Genomic DNA, 21,380 nt, shown 5'->3' with positions numbered 1-21,380 from the left:
TTTAATTTATAAAACATATACAAAATAGTCAAATACCGTATTCGAGTCTGTGAGAGATGAGTAGGTATCCGATAGTTGGATTATAAATATTTACAATAAAATGCATTTGCTTTTAGATACGGCTTCTTTATAATTTGCGTGAAGTTCGATGTATAATTTTCAAAAATCTTACTATCAGTTTTCAATGAGAGTACAACTTCAAAGTGTAGAAATAGTAATGAAATGAAAACTTTCCATTAAACCAATTTTCTCCTCAACGTGTCTATCCGAATATGAACGGCTCGGGTAAAGGTAAAATGGCTTGTTTTATGCTCTGGTTTTATAATCTACTATTTATGATAAAACGCGAACAAAACGCAGTCTGAACGTCATGACAGGAATGTCAAAATTAAGGTGCGGCCACATGTAGTCGCTCGTCACTCGTTTGCAGCAATAAATCTGGTCACGTGACCCCATTTTGAATGAGATTTTGAATTTCCCGCGACTCGAAAAAGTAGCGACAAGTCGCCGCGTCGAGCAGCAGCGTCAAGAAAGCTGCTTGCAGGAATGATCTTGGTCTTGGAAGCTCATTTCTTAATCTCATTTAGAGCCTGGCTAAGCTCAACGGAATTATTTAGCAACTGTATTTTAACGTCAAATCACGTACATAATATGCGTTACATTTGCAGTGTTACCATATTATTATCTGCAGAGTTAGCTTGGCCAGGCTCTAGTAGCAGTCGTGGCAGTGGTACAAATAAAATAAATTGGATGGAATGAAAAAAAAACCAGTGATTTGCCGAAATTGAAGAGGTTGTTTTTACTAGCGATAAAGCTCAACATTTTCCAGCTTTATCGCTATATGTCACGTGTCCAGATTTGACGCAGCAGGGCTACTGTACTCCATTTATTTTAACATTTGAAACTTAACGGTACAATTTGGACACGTTGTTAAATGAAACAAGGAAACTATTTAAAATTGTGTTAATTTCTATGATAAAAACATAATAAATACAGTTAATAAATGTACATGTACGTATTTTTAGTCCGTTTGTGTTTGAAATACCGAGAAACGTGTGTTACAATTTGACCGTTATTGCAAACCTTAAATTAAACGGAGTATACGAAACTCGAAACTCGAAGTTCGTGTCGTGCGGTCCCTCTCGCTCTCGTATTAAATAATATGTGTCAGAGGGACCGCACGACATGAACTTCGAGTTTCGAGTTTCGTAGTAGCCCTGCTGGAAACGAGCATCGAGCGACTTGTATGTGGCCGCGCCTTTACCGAACCACAACAGCTGTCAGCTGTCAAAACTCACAAAACGTATACACGAAACGAAAAACAAATGTCACCCTAAAAAAATCTAAAAAGTTATAATCCATTCAATCAAAACATCCATAAAAATAACTTATGACTACTAATCTTAATAATAACCAGGAATTATACTGTTTATTCTCATTCAGGTAACGGAACTGAACAATTTATTGTAACCTGCAATCAGAATATCTTTTTTATATCACAGCATAGTCGCAAGTTGTAAGCAAAAATGGCTTTGAATTACACTCGTCAGCTCGTAAAAGCAGCTCTCACAGTAGGTGCTAACCGATCAAATACAATTATCCATCGAAATTTGGCTACTAGTGAACCTACGAGACTTGGCATGATACCTATAGTTGTAGAGCAAACCGGTAGAGGCGAGCGTGCATACGATATTTACTCAAGACTTCTCCGAGAGCGAATCATTTGCCTCATGGGACCGATCAACGATGATATCAGCTCATTAGTTGTTGCTCAACTCCTATTCCTCCAATCAGAATCTAGTAAGAAACCAGTGCACTTGTACATCAATTCGCCTGGTGGTAATGTGACTGCTGGGCTGGGAATTTATGATACGATGCAGTACATTACACCTCCGGTTGCCACTTGGTGTGTTGGGCAAGCCTGCAGTATGGCATCATTACTTTTGTCCGCTGGTGCTCCAGGAATGAGACATGCACTGCCTAATTCAAGAATAATGATCCATCAACCGTCTGGCGGAGTAAGAGGGCAGGCCACGGACATACAGATCCAAGCAGAAGAAATTTTAAAACTTAAGGCGCAGATTAATGGTCTTTATGTAAGGCATACTGGTTTACCGATTGAAAAAGTGCAGATGTCAATGGAACGTGATCATTTCATGTCACCAACTGAAGCAAAAGTCTTTGGTCTGATTGATAATGTTTTAGAGCACCCTCCGTCACATGCAATGGAGAAGGAATGTTCTGCAGCTGCTGGGAATACTTCAAACAACAATGTTTGAATTGTTTATATATTTTTATGTAGAGATGTTACAATGTTTGAGATAAATACAATAAATTGTTTAATACTGTACTTATGTTTTCTATTATTTGATCTGTAAAATAAAACTGATTTTATTGAATAGAATTTATTTGTTGAATTAATATAAATACTATTCTTAAACAAAGGTTGCTATATTTTCTTTATTATGGGTTGAGATTGCCAAGTACATCATAGATCAAAAAGCACCTATAGTGTGGGAATTCAAGACAGCCCCTTAGTCGTTAAATAGTATTCATATTTTTCTAGGTTTCTGTAGTAATTAAGTATGCATTCTCAGACATATTGTCATTACTTTAAAATAAATAAAGCTCATATGTACTTACCGCGAAATCGATATTTTTTCTGAGTGAAGATTAAAAGCTCAATTTTTTTGACATATTGATTGGAGATATGAGATTTTTTCAGAGTAGTGCGATATTCAATGTTTATTCTTTACTATCAGAGGTGGTTTGATCTGGTGCAGGGTGAGCGTTGCACACGGGCGCAGCGTTGTTAGGGGCGCCGGGCGCGGCACTTATATTCCATTTTGACCGTGCACTTTAGAAGCGTCCAGACGCAGACGGAGCGTAGACACTCGCGTTCCCGAGGTTCTAGAACTATGTAGGTACATAGGCAGGTACACTCCGTCGAGATGCTCCCGCGCGGTTCCATATTGAGAGCATCTGGACGGGGTGTATGTAGCTCTAGTACCTCGGGAACGCGCGAGTGCCCTCGCGCGCAAAACGCTCCGTCTGGACAGGGTCTTAGACGGCGCTAAAGTATGACTGACTGCACACGGGCGCTACATGGGATAGAGACGCCTTTGTTTACTATTTTGAGTAGTGAAGTAAATTAAATGAATAAAATTTCGTTTATTCAACAAATTAACCATTGCAATAAAGACGTTTTGCGTTGCTCCTGATCCATTGGTAGTAATAAGTAACATTGGTGTACACGATAATATCAGGTGTTTTCTCAGTTCTAAAGGACACTAATCCCACTTGGGTTCCGTCGCTTGTCATCAAAGCACTACCGGAGTCGCCGCTGTAAAAAAGAATTCCTGAAAATACTGACTGAAAATCAAATTAAAATCATTATTTGTTTTTATTTTAAAACTAGATAAGTACCTAAATGTTTTTAATAATGTTCGTCGATGCTTATGTATGTGTATAAGTTACTCAGGGCCGGATTAGAGGTCTAGAGGCCTCGGGGCAACAAAAGAGTGGAGGAAACTATTTTCCACCCGGCCAAACTATTTTCCAAATGAAATGGGGGCCATTTGAGATTTTGATATTTTACTGATTGCCTGATTGAAGTTAACAAATACAAATGAATAAAAATAGTTGTTTACTAGTGTTTACTCGTCGGAATAAAAAAAAACTGAAGTCTATTGTGGGGGCCCCTCTGTTGTGGAGGCCCCGAGGCTGTAGCCCCGGATGCCTTCCCCTAAATCCGGCCCAGAGTTTTTAACCCTTTAAATGTATTTACTAATATCATATTATTATGTGTCTTTGTTACATTAAAATAAATGACTTGAATTGAATTGATCCATTTTTTAGCTCGTATGCCGCGCTTGTCTTGTCATACACATTCGCGAGTTTGCGAGGGTTTTTCAAAAGTTAACGCGATATATGTATTAGGTATATAGGTGCACATTATAAAACATACAATTTTCAGGGCAGGGCAGGTGCACTCCCCTACCCACCGAGTGAATTTGGCCACCCTCTTAGTTACTTTTACTTAGTGCAGTGTGGTGTTTTGCTTTCAGGGGGCCCGGCTTGGATTTTTGTGTGAAGACATCAAGATACCTAGATAGAAGTACCTATTATAGAATTTCGAATCAATACCAACATCCTGGGGTGGGCACGCCCTCCCCTATATACGCCTATGAAGGCAAGTATTGTTTCTTACTGCGAAGGTCGGTTTTCCATGTTGTACTTAGCGCACAGCATCCCGTCGATTACACCTTCAATGATCGCATTTTGGCACACTTTCCTGCAGTCTTTCTTGGACAACAACTTCTGTTTCACAGCCTTTAGTCGTGTTGCTCTAACTGTTTCTGGGCTTTCCTGCATCATGTATTAATATGGGATTAATCCTACTAATTCCTACCTAATATTAAAATGCGAAAGTTTGTTACTCAATCCTGCAATAACGGCTGAACGGATTTACATGCAATTTGGTATTTCTACAGATAGAAAGACATATAGGTTAGTTTTTATCCCGGAAAATTGCATAGTTCCCGCGGGAAAGTGAAAAACGAATTTTACGCGGACGGAGTCGTGGTCAACGGTTATCGGTATCCCGCGGGAACTATGAAATTTTCCGGGATAACACATCACAACACACACATCTACACATATTGTTGTTTTTAGCTGTTTATTCTCCTTAAATAAATAAATAAAACTATCCTATTGTCCTTACATTCAAACTATCTGTACACCGAATTTCATCAAAATCAGCACAGCCGTTTAGACGTGATGAAGTAATAAACAAACTTTCATATTTATGATATTAGTGGGATAGTCTCCTAGGTCCCAACTTTTCTATTGTAATTACCTCAGTATACATTTATACAGTAGATAGAGAGCAGTGGAAGTATAAGGGGGGTTGGGGAGGGTTTTGCTCAGCAGTGGGACAGATAGGCTAACAATAATAATCCAAAAATATCTTGGACAACAAAATTGAATAAAATTAAATAATTGAATAATTAAAAATTCAATAGTTAGTACTTAAACGAATTTTATGCAAACGGAGTCGCGGTCAACAGCGAGTTGAATATATGAATCTTACCTTGATAGTTCCCCAACCAGCTATTGTCAGATCCTTGTCCTTTGGAAAACGATTTTTTATGATAACCCTCTTAATTGTGGTCCCAAAAGGCAAATGCTTCGACATGAGCAGCAAGGCAATATCATGAGTAAAACTAGTTGTTTCGTACTTCGGATGAATTATGTATCTAGAAATTTTCCTGTATAATTTCATCTGAAAAATGTTTTTTTTTTTTTATAAAGAAAAAGAGTTTCGGATCGCTGGACGGGAATTGAATCCTGTACTACTAGAGAATTGTACAGCGCCTCTACAAATAATTTACGCCGTCGCTATCGAGTACGGTCACTGTAAACTCATTGCAGTAGCACCTCCTCTGTTTATACGGCAGAGGTGTTCATACTTGTACCAACTAGACTACAGGGGATCGGTCTAACCAACTATAGGGGTCACCTGATGGGAAACAATCATCACCGGCCATTGGCAACGCAAGTTGGAGAGGGTTTAGTTCCTTCAGTTGTATCGCTCCGGGAATGCGGTCCCAGGAAGCTGGTTGCATATCTGAGATATGAAACGGATCCCGTTAGCGATAGCTATAACATAATGTAATGTTTGTCATAATGATCATTTGCCATAACTCTTTTTTCTTTAAATTTTCAGGAACTCTAAAATCGCCATCCTGTAGAACTCTTACTTATATATTTTATAAGAATTTAGGTTAGGTTTGTTTTATAACTATCAGAATTATTTATAGTTTTCAAGAGAAAACAGTTTCGGCAAATGATTATTATATGTATGTTAGTCCGTAGGGTATTTATTTTTTGGGCCAAGTTGCCCGAAACAAATGAATTTGTTATTGTTATTATTAAATATGGCAACATTACATTATGACTTTGAATAGGTACTTATGGATTTCATTAAATACCCATATGGAACTCTAAAAATTATAGGTACAAATGAGGACCAATATGTGGCTTCAAACCAGCAATCGACAAACTAATTTACTTCATCGATGACTTCGTTTCCAGCAAACGCGCTTATGGCCCAATCCTCGTCACAACCCATGACACAGTGAGCGGCAGTGAGAAGTATTTTCTGATTCAAGATGGATGCCCCACAGTGCCATTCGCCGCCATCACAAGCCGCGTCCAAATACACCGAGTGTGGATAATGCTTCATTTTAGCCGTTTCTCCTCCTACAATACGGCCTTCCATGAAAGAATGGGTCGATGGACAGTTCACAAGCATCAAGATAACACTGGCAGTGATTATTTTGTACAAAATGGCGGCTGACATGGCAGCGTCTTAACTTTGAATGCAACGGATTTAGGTACTGTTCCAATCTCATTATCAGTTTTATTGGTTCGGAATACGAGCGAAACGTATTGTGATTACGTTTGACTTTTAATTAGGTAGGTTGATATGAGAGTAAAATTAGGAAACTAGATTTTTAGGATGGCATTTGATTAAAGGTATATCTTACATTGAATAAGTTACTCATTGTAGTCATTTTACGATGTTCCCTGTAGATGTAACATTTATAAAATAAACATTATCGTTTTTTTTATCAGTACATGTATTCAACGAAATCTAGGATAAAAAAAAATTGAATTTTTTTAGTGCCCTAGCTGGGATTTGGACCCTTATCTCTTGGCTTACGGAGCCGAGTGTGCTGTACTTTAGTGTCACCGACCAACGCACTCGAACAGCTTGGTCGCTTGCATTCGAGGGTGGTGGATCGAAACTATATTTATTAACCTATTTTGCGTTTTTTTTATAAAAAATATTAGCGATCCGTCTCCGGTCCGCACGAGCACAAATTAATAAAAAAAGGATCAAGGGCACTAGCTGCTTTTCCCTAAAACTATACCCGGGCGAAGCAGGGCGCGTTTTCAAATTCGTAATACATTTTGAGTGAAATGTACGATTTGAATAATTCAAAAAGTAATCTACAGGTATTAAAACAGTCTTAAATATAAAACAATTTATTCAATAACACGTATGGATAACATGGTCTGATTTTGGTTGATGACGATTCCATAATGTTCCTGTGCAGCGTTAAGTCCTGTCATTTGAACCCTATTTAGGAAATCTCTTCTCAAGCGCCCGGTTCCACTTAGCTTGAGGTTATTCTGCCTTCTTACTACCAGAAGCTTGGAACTTCAACGCTTGTTTGAAGAGATAAGAAGTGGGTCTTTTCAAAGAAGATCTCACTGTTGTAGCGACTCCTAGCGCCATCTAGTGAACAAATATAGAAACTCCAACCAAAACCTACATGGCGCTATCGAAGTTTCTCAACTCGGACGCGTATAAGTAAACCAGCTTCCGACGCTCTTCCTTCGGACTTTGGTCCCCAGGATAACACCTGCCCGGAGAGAGATCTCTCTATTGGAGTCCCTGCCCTAACCAGCGGCACATCTCTTCATCTTTAGCCCATGTAGCGCCCGTATGCAATTATTACTTTAGCGCCACCTAGGAAGCGCGCGGTCAAAATGTAATAGGTACAAAGTGCCGCAGGCGGCGCCCCTAACACCGCTGCGCCTGTTTGTAACGCACACACTGCACTATATAGGTACTAAGCCTCTGGCCCTAAATGTCAATTTCCTTTTGATTCGTTAACTCCCATACATAGAACCTCATTCCGTATAAAAGGACCATGTCTTGTCTATAATTATGGACATCTTTTTACACTTATCCTAATATTAGTCGGCCATAAATCAAGTGGTTTTATTTTAAGTCTTTTCGTCCTATTCTGCTGATACTTCACTAAATATCCCTACTTGCACTAAAACTACCTGAGATTTTTAATGAACGATCTTAAAATTAAATACATTTGCCATCCATATCCTCCCTCCCTCCCCGTGGTGTTATCCCTCCCTTTCAAATATTATAAAGTTTAATGGATTGGATGCCCCTTACAAAACTACATGGTTTTACAATTTTATTTTCTATTACAGTCCAAATTGTAAGAATTAACTGTAATCCAAGTCTTGTACGACGGGATGTTGGTGTACACAACTAATTCCGGTCTTTGTGAATATCTGAAAGACACAAGGCCTATTTGTTCTCCATTAGTCGTCACCAATGCGCTGCCAGAATCACCTCTGTAAACAAAAAAAAAACATCTATATGTAAAGGTCAACAGCGGAAGTAGATGTTCGGTTTTGGTTGTCACTGTAGCTGTCCCTACACCCAGACATTTCGACCGTTTTTGACTGTATTTACTAATAGTACCTATGTGTAGATATCAGCGTGGCGTGGCGTCAGATATTTCCGTGCTAAAGCCGAAGCAACGATCGCTTACATCCATACTTACTTATAATATTATAAATGCGAAAGTGTGTTTGTATGTTTGTGTGTTTGTCCGTCTTTCATGCCGTAACGGAGCGACGGATCGACGTGATTTTTGGCATAGAGATAGTTTATGAGCTCGAGAGTGACATAGGCTACTTTTATCCCGGAAAAATGCACAGTTCCCGAGGGAACAGCGCGCGATAACCGAATACCACGCGGACGGAGCCGCGGGCAAAAGCTAGTATTTCATAAATTCTGTATGTCTTGTTGTTCTATTTTGTAATATTGGGCAAGCCGGTGGGAATAGAGTTCTATGGGCGCTTCGCCACTGGTAGATATACCAAGTTTCATCTGAATCGGTTCAGCGGTTTAAACGTGAATAGGTAACAAATAAACAGACTTACGAACTTTCGTATTTATAATATTAGTGTAAAGTGGAATCGTTTCGACGTGGCACCGTCCAAAACCATACAAGGGTAGGTATCCGTTCATTTCGCAACTATCGTTTGGCAACCTGATTCATTTCACAACTTTTCATTTCGCAAACTCTAAAACCGTAAATATTTCAGGATTTGTTTCAGGGCCATCGTGTAAGAACCCTTTAGGTTAGGTTAGTTTAAAAAAAAAACCTGAAATATCTACAGTTTCAGAAATATTAAACAGTTGCGAAATGAATCGGGTTGCCAATCGTTAGTTGCGAAACATTAGTGAACCCCATACAAGGTTGCCATTTTAAGTTGTAATAAAATATTAGAACAGTAAATTAAACAGAACCGTAGATTACCGCGAAGGGTGTTGAGTAGCGGAATTTTTGGCGCACAACGCGTCTTCTCTCGCTGTCAATTCTTTGCAATATTGCTTAGATTGCAATGTCTGTTTAACGCATTTTAATTTTACCGCTAACTCTTCTGTTTCTTCCTGTGGGATAAAACAATACAAAGAGTTATTATTTATAAAAAAACCGCATGATAAACAATTCGGGAATAAGTTTAAGTAAGAATTTCATGTTTGTGGGATCTATATGCTTCAATTAAATTAGTGAACTGCAAAGAGAACTGGTTTAGGTATTACGAGTTTATATAAAATATTAATTATAAATCCGAAAGTGTTTGTGTTTGTATGTTTGTCCGACTTTCACGTCGAAACGGAGCGACGGATCGACATGATTTTTGGCATAGAGATAGTTTATGGGCCAGAGAGTGACATGGGCTACTTTTTATCCCGGAAAAATGCAAAGTTCCCGAGGGAAAAAGATTAGTTAAAAATTGTGAGAGAGCGGATGCGAACTTCCAAGATTTGACCTGTGTATAATGTAAAGAAAGATTAGGGTGATGGCACCAGTCTGGGACAAGAACTATAATAATGGTTTTTTTGTCCGTTAACCTTAATTTTAAGAAACAGATCCTACTTTTGTTTAACGTAAACTCTGATCTTCTAATGGTGAGCTATTAGGAATTTGACTCCTTGTTGTCCATTACTGAATACTATTGTGCCTTAACAATTAACATGTCCATGATTGGTGCCGTCACCTGAAGACATTGGCGTATCTAGGGTTATTTTCCAGGGGGGGGCTTGGCCTGGATTTGTGTATGAAGATATCAGTATTATAGAACTTCAGTGGCCCAACATCCTGGGGTGGGCACTAGACCATACTGTGGTGGGCACGGCCCACCCAGCCCCCCTCTATATACGCCTATGCCCGAAGATAGTCGTGCTCTAAAATATAAACTCACGTCTACGGTGCCCCAACCGGCGACTTGGACGTCCTTTACGTCCGGCACCTTATTCCTCACGATAACCCTTTTAACATTCGCTCCTAGAGTCAGTTGTTTTGACAGTAAAACCAAAGAAATGTCGTTTTCGAACGTTCTCGGGTTATATTTACGATGGATTGTGTACTTCTGTACAGTTCTCATAGTAGACATCTAAAAAAATAGGCAAATGTGAATCGAATTCATCCTCATAATCATCATCATCATCATCGGCCTATCTTAGTCCACTGCTGGACATGCCTCTCCAGTTGCACGCCACTGAGCACGATCCAGTTCTTGCCAGCTAACCTGCGAAGATCATCGCTCCACCTAGTCTGAGGGCGTCCTACGCCACGCTTGCCGATTCGCGGTCTCCACTCAAGAACTCGATTGTACCAGCGGTTATCGGTTCTTCGGCTGATATGGCCGGCCCACTGCCACTTCAGTTTGCTTATCCGGTGAGCTATGTCGATGACTTTAGTTCTGTGTCGGTTCTGTCTCGGAATTCACCCTACTTATGGTGTAACACTCATCATGGAATGAAGACGAACAGGGTTCGATTCCATACCCCAGCTTTGCTTTCCAATGATTCCCAACAAACCGACACCGACCGACAAGGTAGTTTTTTTTTTTGATATTCATAAGTGCTTATTACATTATGGCCTAAATTAAATAAAGATATACTTGTTTTGACTTTACTTGACTGACCCACGGTAGCTGACGCAGTTTCCCGAAGCGGGTGATGGACGCCTATTGAAAAGTATACTGAGCGGCAAAAAATCTGGCCCTCAAATGTATGCAGAAATAGGTAATTTTGTATGTAGAGTGGGCCAAATTTTGCGCCGCTGAGTATAGTATGTGCAGCGCTAACAACACGCGTCGCGTGCGGCGAATTTTACCTGCAAGGCTAGTACGAAACTCGAAATTCGAAGTTCGTATCGTAGGTACCGTCCCTCTCGCTCTCGTATTAAACAGTATAAGTGTCAGAGGGACCGCACGACACGAACTTCGAGTTTCGTAGTCGTAGTAGCCCTGCTGTACCGCACCCGCAGGCATGCGCCCGCTCCGTACGGTACCTACCAGCTAGCGTAGCCCCTCAGGGTTCCCTGTATGACTGCGGAACCCTAAAAATAGAGACTCTCTATTATGCCTCTCTATGGTCTACCACTACATCGCCACAATTACAACAACCTAAGTACATTCAGCAGCAGAAGTAGATAAGCAGTTGTGGTGCTCTAAAGATCTACAGACTCTTATTACCTTGACTCTTATTTAATTGTATTTTTGTTTCTTTTCTTTTGTAACTGCTCATCAACTTCTGCTGCTGACTGTACTTGTTCCTAAGACGTCTATACTCCGAAAGAAATCATAACCATACCTTCTCTAAATGTTCATTTCCAGCATATGCTTGCACGGCCCATTTCCCCTTGCAATCGTACATGCAATGTCCAGCAGTTAGCAATATCATTTGATTCAACACAGAAGCTCCGCATATTGACTCTGCCTCGTCGCATAAACAGTGGAGAAAAACCGAATGAGGAAACTTCTTTATGCTAACAAAATCTCCACCAACTACGCGACTCTCTAATGCGGAGCTAACCGCTAGTAAAAGGAGAAGTACGACGGCCACTTTCATGGCTAAAGTAATCTTCGTCACTAATTTATTATGTGCCATTTTTATCGTAACTCGACCGCCGTGAAATGACGTTCCTATTATCAATAATGAATATGGAGTTCGAGCGTGAATTATTGTGATTGTTATATGATCGTAGGTTGATGGGATAATGAGCCAGGCTATAAAGACTGGGAGTAAACCATTATCATGTACCTACATTCGAACCATTTGGTTTCTGACCTAGAACGTTCTCACAGTAAGTGTGATCAATTCCCTTGTCAAGCAATGCGATGTCACTATGACTTTTTCTACGAAAAGGTTCCACAGTGGATTACGATTCAGTTGGTTCGAGTATACAACCACATGAATTATAAATAATATATATAATAATAAGTTTCTTTCCGGATTCTTCTCAACAAAGGTTTTTCCGAACCGGTGGTAGACTTTTTTGACATTCATAAGTGCTTGTTATAGCCTAAATTGAATAAAGATATTTTGACTTTGACTTTGAATAATGAATATCATGGGACAATTGACACCGATTGACCTAGTCTCAAACTTAGCAAAGCTTGTATGTACTATAAATACCTACTGGGCAACTGATAAACATGCTTATTTATTGTTTATTTAGAATTAAATTAGTTTGTATTTTTTTTCCGTTTCAGAGATGCAGAGAATACAGGACAATTATTGCCAATGGAACATGTATGGAACACAAATTTTCTGTGATACGGCGGTATAATGTGGGCGAAGATATGGGCGAATGAAGTTTTCATCCCATCTCTTTCTAGAAAAAATAAATTTAGTAGGTATGGACTTTCTATTGCCGTCGTAGCATATGACGTCATAGTCCATGACGGATCTCTTTGTCTAATTGTTTCTTTAAAACGTCCATATCTTCGTTGATTTTTTAAGTTATTTCATAACTCTATTTATCAATCAATAAAGATACCTATTATTATATTAGAATGTGCCCTTGCGCATGGATTGACATGCAACTGTAACATTCTTTTGAAATGTACATGACTTTACAGTGAAATAAATAAATAATAAGAAATTGCTTAGGTATATATTCTCTGTTGTGGACCTTTCTCATTCAACAATTAAATAAAGTTGAATAGATCTCTTATTAATAAAATTCAGCAGTTTTCGTAATAAAAGAAGCTTTTAATTCTATCCAAATATATTCATAATGCATTATGCAGTGGTTGCCTAAAAAATATCTACAGTTATCCTTTCTTCTTCGGACACAACAACATCCTGGAACTGTGTTGTATCCAGTCATAGTAGTAGGACACATTGGTGTAGATTACCAGCTCAGGAGCGTGAGGGTGTCGGAAGGAGACCAGGCCGATTTGCTGCCCGTCTGAGGTGACCAATGCACTGCCGGAGTCACCTCTAATGACAGAAGAACGAAGTAAATAAAGTAAAATATAACGTACATACAGCATATAATTGGTTTGCTTAAGGGCTGTTTCACCACCCATTGATTAGTTTTATTTGACGGATAAATGTGATGCTGTCTCCGTCTATTCGAACAAAACAAACAAAGACGGCATCAAATTTTATTAATTGATGGTGAAACAGTGGGTTAGCGTCCTAAAAAATTCTACATAATTGGCTAGCCAGTTAGCTTACCAGAAAATATTGAAAACGTATGTTTTATTTGTAAATTAAACAAAAAATTATGGAGATAATATAGCCAGTTAAAGTTTCTGTGTGACGTCACGTCGTGCGACACTTTTTAGCACGGCGTGACGTCACACAGTACTTTATTTCTTTGCTCCTCTCTGTACCGTAAACTGCTGGACGGTTTTCAACATAACTATGAGGTATCATTAGATTCATCAAAACAGCAGTCGGAGTGACTTCGTTCGGGTAACTAGGTATAAGATATTTCAAAATGGGAACTAAATTTTCTGTCACTTAAATTTAGATTTGTCACTAAACAGCGATACCCTAATTATTATATCTATCCCTAAGAAATATATTGGTCATCAAATTAATCAAATCTGTTTCTAAGTATGAGTCATCCATCAGATTAATGTAAACCTGTATCCTAAATTATAGTTTGATCATTAAAATTCGATCACCAAAATAATAGATCTGTCACCTAATAAATATCAGTTCCTTAATTCGATTCTTCTACCTATTCAACTAAGGCAGGTCTGGTTAGGTACGACGACGAGCGAAGCGAGGAGGAGTGTTAGGTAGAACTGCGACCCTCAGTGCGCGAGCCGAGCGAGCGAAGTGAGCGTGCCGCGGCAGCGACCGGCGAAGTGCCAGAACCGAACATTTTTTGCTTACACAAAACATATGAAAATTACAATTAACAAGAGAAAGAGATGTACAAAGGCGAACTTATCCCTTAAAGGGATCTCTTCCAGTTAACCTTTATGATGATGAATATAAATGTTTGTAGTAGGTACTTGAGTCTTGGATGTTTGTATATATTTAAGTAAGTATGTATATATGTATGTCGACCCGTTGTTTAGCACCCATAGAACAAACTTTGCTTAGTTTGGGGTGGGTCAATTGGTGTAATTTGTGAGAAGATGTTATTATTATTATTTCATTTATTAGGTATTAGGTATATATCACTACCGTCAAATTTCAGTTCAATTATTTTTGATGATCAATATTATTCCCGAGTAATTTTTAAATTATATTTACGTAACCGTTTTAATATTATTTGCTGATTCAATTTAGGTGACAGATCTACTATTTTAGGCACAAATATTATTTATTAGGTCGCCAAAAACGCATTTATTAGTATTAGGGGATCAATAAAGTCATACCCTTTCAAAATTGCGTCCGCGAAAAATGTGGATTATTTAGTTTGAAATGCATAGTAATTTCTGGTATGGGGAGAGGCCTATGTCCAACAGTGGACGTCCCACAGCTGATATGATGTGCATGTGATGATGATAGTACCTAAGTACTACGACAGATGAACCAATCTTACTTTGAAGGCCGATTCTTCCTGTTATTCGTGGCACACATCATGCCTTTAAGAAGTTCCCCGGCTTCCTTACAACTCGACTTTGACTGTAGTTTTTGCGTCACTGCTTTCAGCAGCTCGGTATCTTCCTCTGTCTGGTCCTGTGGCAGAGTAAAAAATCGGTCAAGCGCGAATTGGACTTGTACATGAAGGGTTCCGTACCTCCGTACAATGTTTTACAAACACAGTAATAAGGTCAAAATTTCCAGGTAAATATTACTCGCGTATTTAGCGTGATAAGTGCCGTTTGTGGTAATTATATCTGACACGAGTTCATTTTTAGGGCCGTTAGAACAAGTCAGATATTATTCTACGCTTCGCTGTGGCAGATATGAATGCAACACATCTCACTTACGTTGACCAGTCCCCACCCCGCTACCTTAGCATTCTTCACCCCCTTAAAGTTCCGTTTCAGTATCACTCTTTGGATGGTGCGTCCAAACGGAAATGGTTTCTTAATATGCGCTAAAGCGATGTCGTTTAAACTCTTCCTAGTGTCGTAGTGCACGTGGATTATGTACTTGGAAACCAATCTTACAGCCTTCATCTGAAAATAAAACACAGGCGTGCATTGCTTAGGACATCAAATTATAGTCTTGGTTCGGCACTGCTCACAACCAGTGAGATATATACACCTTTGACGTCATCTGCACTTTTCATCAGGTGAGATTTATGTAAAAAAAAACCCTGATCCTAATGGTGTACGCGTGCGAAGCCGCGGGTTAACCACGCACGGATTCGTTCAAATCTGATTCGTCATACTCTTAACTCACGCGGGTAAACACCAAATAAGTAGTAAAGTATAATTTAGAAATCATGTAATAAACTCACTCACTTCGTTCACGTGCGCAGATCCAGCATACGCTTTGACGGACCAATCAGTCAGACAGCCTTCTAAGCAATGGGCAGCGGTCAGCAGCAACAATTGGTTCACAATGGACGCCCCACAAATCCACGCTTCTCCATTATTCTCCACATAAAGAAACACGGAATGTGGATACTGGTCTATCTTCGCATAATCTCCTCCAACAACATAAGGCTCCATTTCTCCAGTGCATTTGGATAAAAATAAATAGAAAATAGCGACTAGTTTCGTAGAAAACGTAGCCATGTTTTTCTTAACTGGCCGGAATTGTTCAAATTTAATTTTAATGGCTTCGGAAATGACCGTGTCGTACGCTGATTGTGGGGTATAAAACTTGATGATTGTAGTTAATTTTGACTAGTGATATCAATTGTGGGTCATAGAAATTTGGTTCAACATTTTCCGGTTATTTCACGATGTGGGTGTTTTTAAGTATTTTAAGATACGGCTACGAAGCTGGAAAACCTGGGTGCGATCCCCGGTCGGGTTTGATATTATGTATGAAAAAATAAAAAAATCACGAATTTTCGTTTTTCTCGAGTTTGTTCTCGAATCTTAGGTATTTTATATATGTTTGTTTGTTTTGTTTTATTCGACTGGATGGCAAACGAGCAAGTGGGTCTCCTGATGGTAAGAGATTACCACCGCCCATAGACACCTGCAACACCAGAGGGATTGCAGATGCGTTGCCAACCTAGAGGTCTACGATGGGATACCTCAAGTGCCAGTAATTTCACCGGCTGTCTTACTCTCCACGCCGAAACACAACAGTGCCAGCACTGCTATTTCACGGCAGGATTAGTGAGCAAGATGGTGGTAGCAATCCGGGCGGACCTTGCTCCCAAATATATGTTTAAGTATCCATGTATATTTAACTCTAATAGCCTTAGGTACGATATAAAACTTACTTACGCCTTAGACATGGCAAAAATAAGAGTTTTCTACAAAATAGCATGTGTTAAAAAAAGTTTTTATTGTAGCGCAAAAATGTCCTTACTTCAGAATAATATTAAACCAGCTATTTTACAATTTGATTTTTAATGAAAACATTTATAATATAGGTACAATTATTCCAGATCTATACCAATTTCTCAACGATAACAAAGCAAAAATTAACACAATACGGTATTTGATTATTTTTTATATATTTTATAAATTAAAACTTCACAATGCGTGTTATCGAATAGAGAAACAATTTTTAAGCACCTTTACAAAAATAACAAAGTTATAAAGGTTTGAAAGTCAAGATTAGACAGAGAAAGACATACTTGCATGTGACGTCACACTCATGTACAGTCAAGGGCAAAGATATCGACATGGCCAAAGTTACAAAAATATGTATACACGACTTTATGCACTTAACATTAAGACCGTGTATACATACATATTTTTGCAACTTTGGCCGTGTCGATATCTTTGCCCTTGACTGTAGCGCCATATTTTCTGCATAGAGGAAAGCGTTTTTGAATCAGTCTAAAAAAATTGTGGATTCTGTACTTTATTGAAAACAGTAATCATAAACAATGTATGGAAACCGTAAATTTCATCAGACTCATTACAACAAAAGAGGTAATGCATTATATTATCCAGCCAGCATTAACATTCTGTATGGAATATCTCGCAACAATCTCTATTAATTATAACATATAAATTGTGTATTTTTGTAATAGATAAATTGGTCAGTTTTCGTTTAATTTTGAGTTTATTTACTTCTATATTAGAGCATTTTTTTTTCATTTACAAGTCAATGTGGTCGTCATGACAGCTGATTGTCATAATCAGCTTTATTGTTTCTATTCTGATGTAGAAGCTCTCATAAAAATGGTACCTAAACCATTTACTTGGTCGACTATACAACAAAAACCCAAAAAATATTTATTTATTTACACACATTATAATAGTACGAATAATATAATACTTATAAAAAAATAATGAAATTAAATAACTTCATTTATTTATTTCAAGACATGCAAGTTTACAGTTACGACCAAAACATTTACACATTACCTTATAATCTAAAGATAAATCTAAAATATTTACCCCTCCAACTACAAATAAGTAATTAAGTTTCTATTTATCTAACTAACCACAGTTTAACTTTTTCGCGTATTCGTGTATCCAGCTGTAGTAGTATGAGATATTGGTGTAGGCTATCAGATGTGGTATCGTCGCCTCCTTAAAGGACACCAGTCCGATCTGGACTGGAAGGTTGCTGAGTACCAAAGCGCTGCCAGAATCGCCACTGAGGAAATAATTAAGAGAGTATTGTGAGGTGTCTCAATTTGAATCGATTCCAAAAAATCCACGAAAACAACTTTCTACTGATCTATTTGAAGTTGGCGCCTGGTGTTTACCAGGGCCCAGTTTTTCAGAGCATATTTGTGTAAAAAATAATAATCTATTAGTGTTTTGCTTCATTTTTAACCGACTTCAAAAAAAGAAGGAGGTTATCAATTCGGTTGTATTTTTTTTTATGTCTGTTACCTCAGAACTCCGTCATTTATGAACAGATTTGAAAAATTATTTTTTTTCGTTCGCCTAGGAATGCTTTCAATTAGGTCCCATAAATCTTGATCTGATTATTGGATCTTAAGGAAATCGAGGGAACTCTTCAAATATTGTAGGAACGCCTATAGTAATTTCGATATATTTAGGAGTAACTCGTGCATTTGCTCTTGAAAATCATCATTTGGTGAAGTGGAACTGATGATGAAGACCAAATTTGACCAATGGAGCGACTACTCAATAACAAGTACTTCACGGGTTGAATTTCAATTACTTTAACGCAGTTGCTAAGCAATTTAAGCTCATCGTAATTCATCCGGTGAAATGGAACGGGTGATGAAGCACCAGGACTCCTCAATAATGAACGTCTCTGCATCGGAAAAAGCAATTTTTCGTAAAAGGTGACGAGCAGTTGACAATAAACTATTGTATCTTAGAACTTTTACACTAAAACGGGTGAAAAAAAAATTATAACGAAAAATGGAACCGACTAATTGAAGCCCAATATACTCGTATAGTTGTAGGTGAGGTAGATGATTATAGGTCCACTCCTGCTGGCTCGTGCTGAGGCACCGACTTCAGACTCGTAGAAAATTTTTTTCATGGTTTTTGTAGTCGGTTCTATTTTTTGTTATACATTTTTTTTTTCGTTTAATTTTCGAGACAAAACACTAATATTATTAGACTAACACGCTCTGAGAAGGTGGACTCAGCCAGGAGGAGTGATATTAGCCCAACAGATAGGTAATATACAATAGGCAAGGCAGATGACTAGGTCCACTCCTGCTGGCTCGTGCTGAGGTACCGATTTCAAGAAATGAAAGTTATTTTTATGTTTTTGGTATAGGTTCAATATTTTTTTTACTCAGTTCTGAGGTAAAAATCTGCATTAACTGATTGGCATTTACTATTTGGAGGCACCACGGACCAGTGTTTAGTTTATAATAAAAATGTTCTATATCTTACTGAGAAGGGTAGGTATCAAACGCGTTGGTAGCACACATCATGCCTTTGCTTAGTTTGCCTAACGGCTTGCAGTTCTTCTTCGATTGTAACCTTTGAGTCACCCATTTCAGCTGGTTTGAGTTGAAATTAGTCTCGTCCTGCGTAAAAATAATTATAGAGCTAGAGCCTACGAGAGTCGGACCTCCGTTTTTTAGAAGGTATCTTTATGTATGCCCTCAAGACAGATAAGGATGATCCCCGTCGTAGTGGTTGCTTTGGCAGTAGACGGGTAGTAAAGGTTATAAAATTGCACCTCAAACCGTTATAGTAAAAACCTTAGTTTTTATAAGTTTCATTTACAATAGTACCTATTAGAAACCACGTCGTCGATTGTCAGACATTTAGTACCGCTGCAACTCCCTGCCAAACTGAGCTGAAGGCATACTTAAAGAAACTTTCAACCTTTTTAAAAAAACGAAGGTATGACTCTCGTGGGCTCTTGCCAATATTCTAACATGAAAATAAGAAACAATAACAAAGAATTTAGTAGAAGCCTGTGACTTCTGTGGGTCTAAGACCTGGCAGCTTCCTCGGTCAAGACATTAGCTTAGCTATTCAGAGAGAAACGCTGCCAGCATCGTCGGAACCACTTGGTGAGTAAGGCCAACCTTGCACAAGGTCCAACCACCAACCACAATTATCTCCTAGCAATTTTATTTTCTTCTTTTATTATCTTCATTAGAAATATCTTTAATCCTCACCATGCCCCATCCAGCAACTTTGGCTTCTGCGCCCTCAGGGAAACTTCTCATTATGATAACTCTTTGAACGAGTTTCTCCAAAAGCAAATCTGGAGCCACAAATCCTAATGCAATGTCGTTCTTACATTGTACTGGCTCGTATTCTCGATGAACCAAATATTTGGAAACTTTTCTCATGATTTTCATCTGGAAGTTGTTTAGGCGTTAAGGTGATTTTCCACCGGCGAGACGAGACGAGGCGGGGCGAGATGAGAATTGAAATTTGTATCCATTCTCGCGTGCCCGCTGCGCCATGCAAATTTCAATTCTCGTCTCGCCCCGCCCCGTCGGTGGAAAGTCACCTTTAGACCCTGTTTATATTAATCCAATAAATCGTTGCAGTATCGATACATGAGTTACATCAGATCGATCGAGTACCTCGAGCCTAATTTACACCGCGAGCGGAGCTACGCTAATACAAAAACACACGTAAGTACGAGCACGCGAACGTAACAGATAACAGAAAACTTAATCCTCCTTAAATTATCAGTGTGTGCGTGCGGCGGGTGCGCGCGTACCGGCGACAAGTCATCCGGCGCGCACACATTTAAGCCGCGCGATGTACTTTTGTTTGTATTGAACTTACTTCTCCTCTTCTACTATGATAGAGGGCCGGTGTAAGTACTTTCATACAGCCGATCGTTGTACGTTCAACTAATTGACTTAGTGATGAGGTGGCTGCGCTCGCGGTGGAAACCGGGCTTCTGTGTCATGCTACTGGAACTATTTTTATTATACTGTACTTTTCTGCGTCGAGACTTGGTCTGTAGAGCCCTGGCGCTGAGTCTTCAAAGACTTAAGAAAGAGACTCAGAGATACTCGAGATACTACAGGAGACGGACGAGCTGGCAGCTTCCACGAAAATCCGCGAGAAAAAGCTGCCAGCGTCTACGGCACCGGCACGATGCCGCAGGGGCCATTTTTAGAATTACTGTAGTTTTAATTTAATTAGTTTTAATCTAGTTTTAGTTTAGTGAACAAAGTGTATTATACTGAATTGAATACAAATATTATTGAAAGGGAACTTTACCGGGATAATGTAAACAAGGCCATACTTAACGGAGGTTCATGTTTTAAAGCAAGATGGATGAACTTGATGCGTTTCTCGCCAAGCAGTACGGTTTAGTTTTGCAAGAGCCGAAGATTGAATATTTCTATCATGAAATTTGATAAAATGGCCGTTACGGGGGTGGGTAAAAACAATTTTTATAATAATACCTCTCCTATGACGTCATGCCCCGCGTAGGCACGTATAGAATACTTTCCAACACATCCGTAGACGCAATGGCCTGCCGTCAACAATATCCTCTGATTCAAGACGGAAGCTCCGCAAATCCAAGCTTTCTGACTACACTCTGCTGTCATATACACCGAATGAGGGAATTTCTCAATACTTGCCGAGTTCCCTCCATAGACCCTCGGTTCCAAGCGACTAGCGCGTACATTAAAGTGCAAAAACAAAAGAACGACGGCTTTGATTGAACGCTTAGCCATTACCATAATGCGATTGAAACCAATATTCTCTCGTGTGATTGA

General features: G+C 38.9%; 5 protein-coding genes across 5 annotated transcripts; 1 reads left to right on the top strand and 4 right to left on the bottom strand.

The window, feature by feature from the left end:
* The first annotated feature begins 1,264 nt into the window (after positions 1-1,264).
* ClpP (Caseinolytic protease proteolytic subunit) lies at positions 1,265-2,350 on the top strand. The gene has a single exon (XM_074093913.1). It carries the CDS (start codon positions 1,527-1,529, stop codon positions 2,277-2,279), a length of 753 nt encoding a protein of 250 aa, XP_073950014.1. The 5' UTR covers positions 1,265-1,526; the 3' UTR covers positions 2,280-2,350.
* Positions 2,351-3,151: 801 nt separating this feature from the next.
* LOC141432372 (chymotrypsin-1-like) lies at positions 3,152-6,407 on the bottom strand. Its single transcript, XM_074093912.1, has 4 exons — positions 6,074-6,407; positions 5,093-5,284; positions 4,211-4,368; positions 3,152-3,343 (listed from the first exon to the last, which is right to left on the bottom strand). The coding sequence occupies exons 1-4, from the start codon at positions 6,362-6,364 to the stop codon at positions 3,184-3,186; spliced, it is 801 nt and encodes a 266-aa protein (XP_073950013.1). The 5' UTR covers positions 6,365-6,407; the 3' UTR covers positions 3,152-3,183.
* Positions 6,408-7,080: 673 nt separating this feature from the next.
* Positions 7,081-11,804, bottom strand: LOC141432371 (hypodermin-B-like). Its single transcript, XM_074093910.1, has 4 exons — positions 11,492-11,804; positions 10,096-10,287; positions 9,147-9,280; positions 7,081-8,172 (listed from the first exon to the last, which is right to left on the bottom strand). Exons 1-4 carry the CDS (start codon positions 11,786-11,788, stop codon positions 8,010-8,012), a joined length of 786 nt encoding a protein of 261 aa, XP_073950011.1. The 5' UTR covers positions 11,789-11,804; the 3' UTR covers positions 7,081-8,009.
* A 1,076-nt stretch (positions 11,805-12,880) lies between these two features.
* On the bottom strand, positions 12,881-15,904 carry LOC141432370 (chymotrypsin-1-like). Its single transcript, XM_074093909.1, has 4 exons — positions 15,565-15,904; positions 15,085-15,276; positions 14,694-14,830; positions 12,881-13,126 (listed from the first exon to the last, which is right to left on the bottom strand). Exons 1-4 carry the CDS (start codon positions 15,838-15,840, stop codon positions 12,958-12,960), a joined length of 774 nt encoding a protein of 257 aa, XP_073950010.1. The 5' UTR covers positions 15,841-15,904; the 3' UTR covers positions 12,881-12,957.
* Positions 15,905-17,531: 1,627 nt separating this feature from the next.
* Positions 17,532-21,380, bottom strand: LOC141432369 (chymotrypsin-1-like). Its single transcript, XM_074093908.1, has 4 exons — positions 21,063-21,380; positions 19,806-19,991; positions 19,066-19,202; positions 17,532-17,836 (listed from the first exon to the last, which is right to left on the bottom strand). Exons 1-4 carry the CDS (start codon positions 21,342-21,344, stop codon positions 17,677-17,679), a joined length of 765 nt encoding a protein of 254 aa, XP_073950009.1. The 5' UTR covers positions 21,345-21,380; the 3' UTR covers positions 17,532-17,676.

The sequence above is a fragment of the Choristoneura fumiferana genome, chromosome 11 (genome assembly GCF_025370935.1).
Source record: "Choristoneura fumiferana chromosome 11, NRCan_CFum_1, whole genome shotgun sequence".
NCBI classification, from domain to species: domain Eukaryota; kingdom Metazoa; phylum Arthropoda; class Insecta; order Lepidoptera; family Tortricidae; genus Choristoneura; species Choristoneura fumiferana.
The sequence above is the reverse complement of the archived record's forward strand: the minus strand, read 5'-3'. Positions and strand labels throughout refer to the sequence as shown.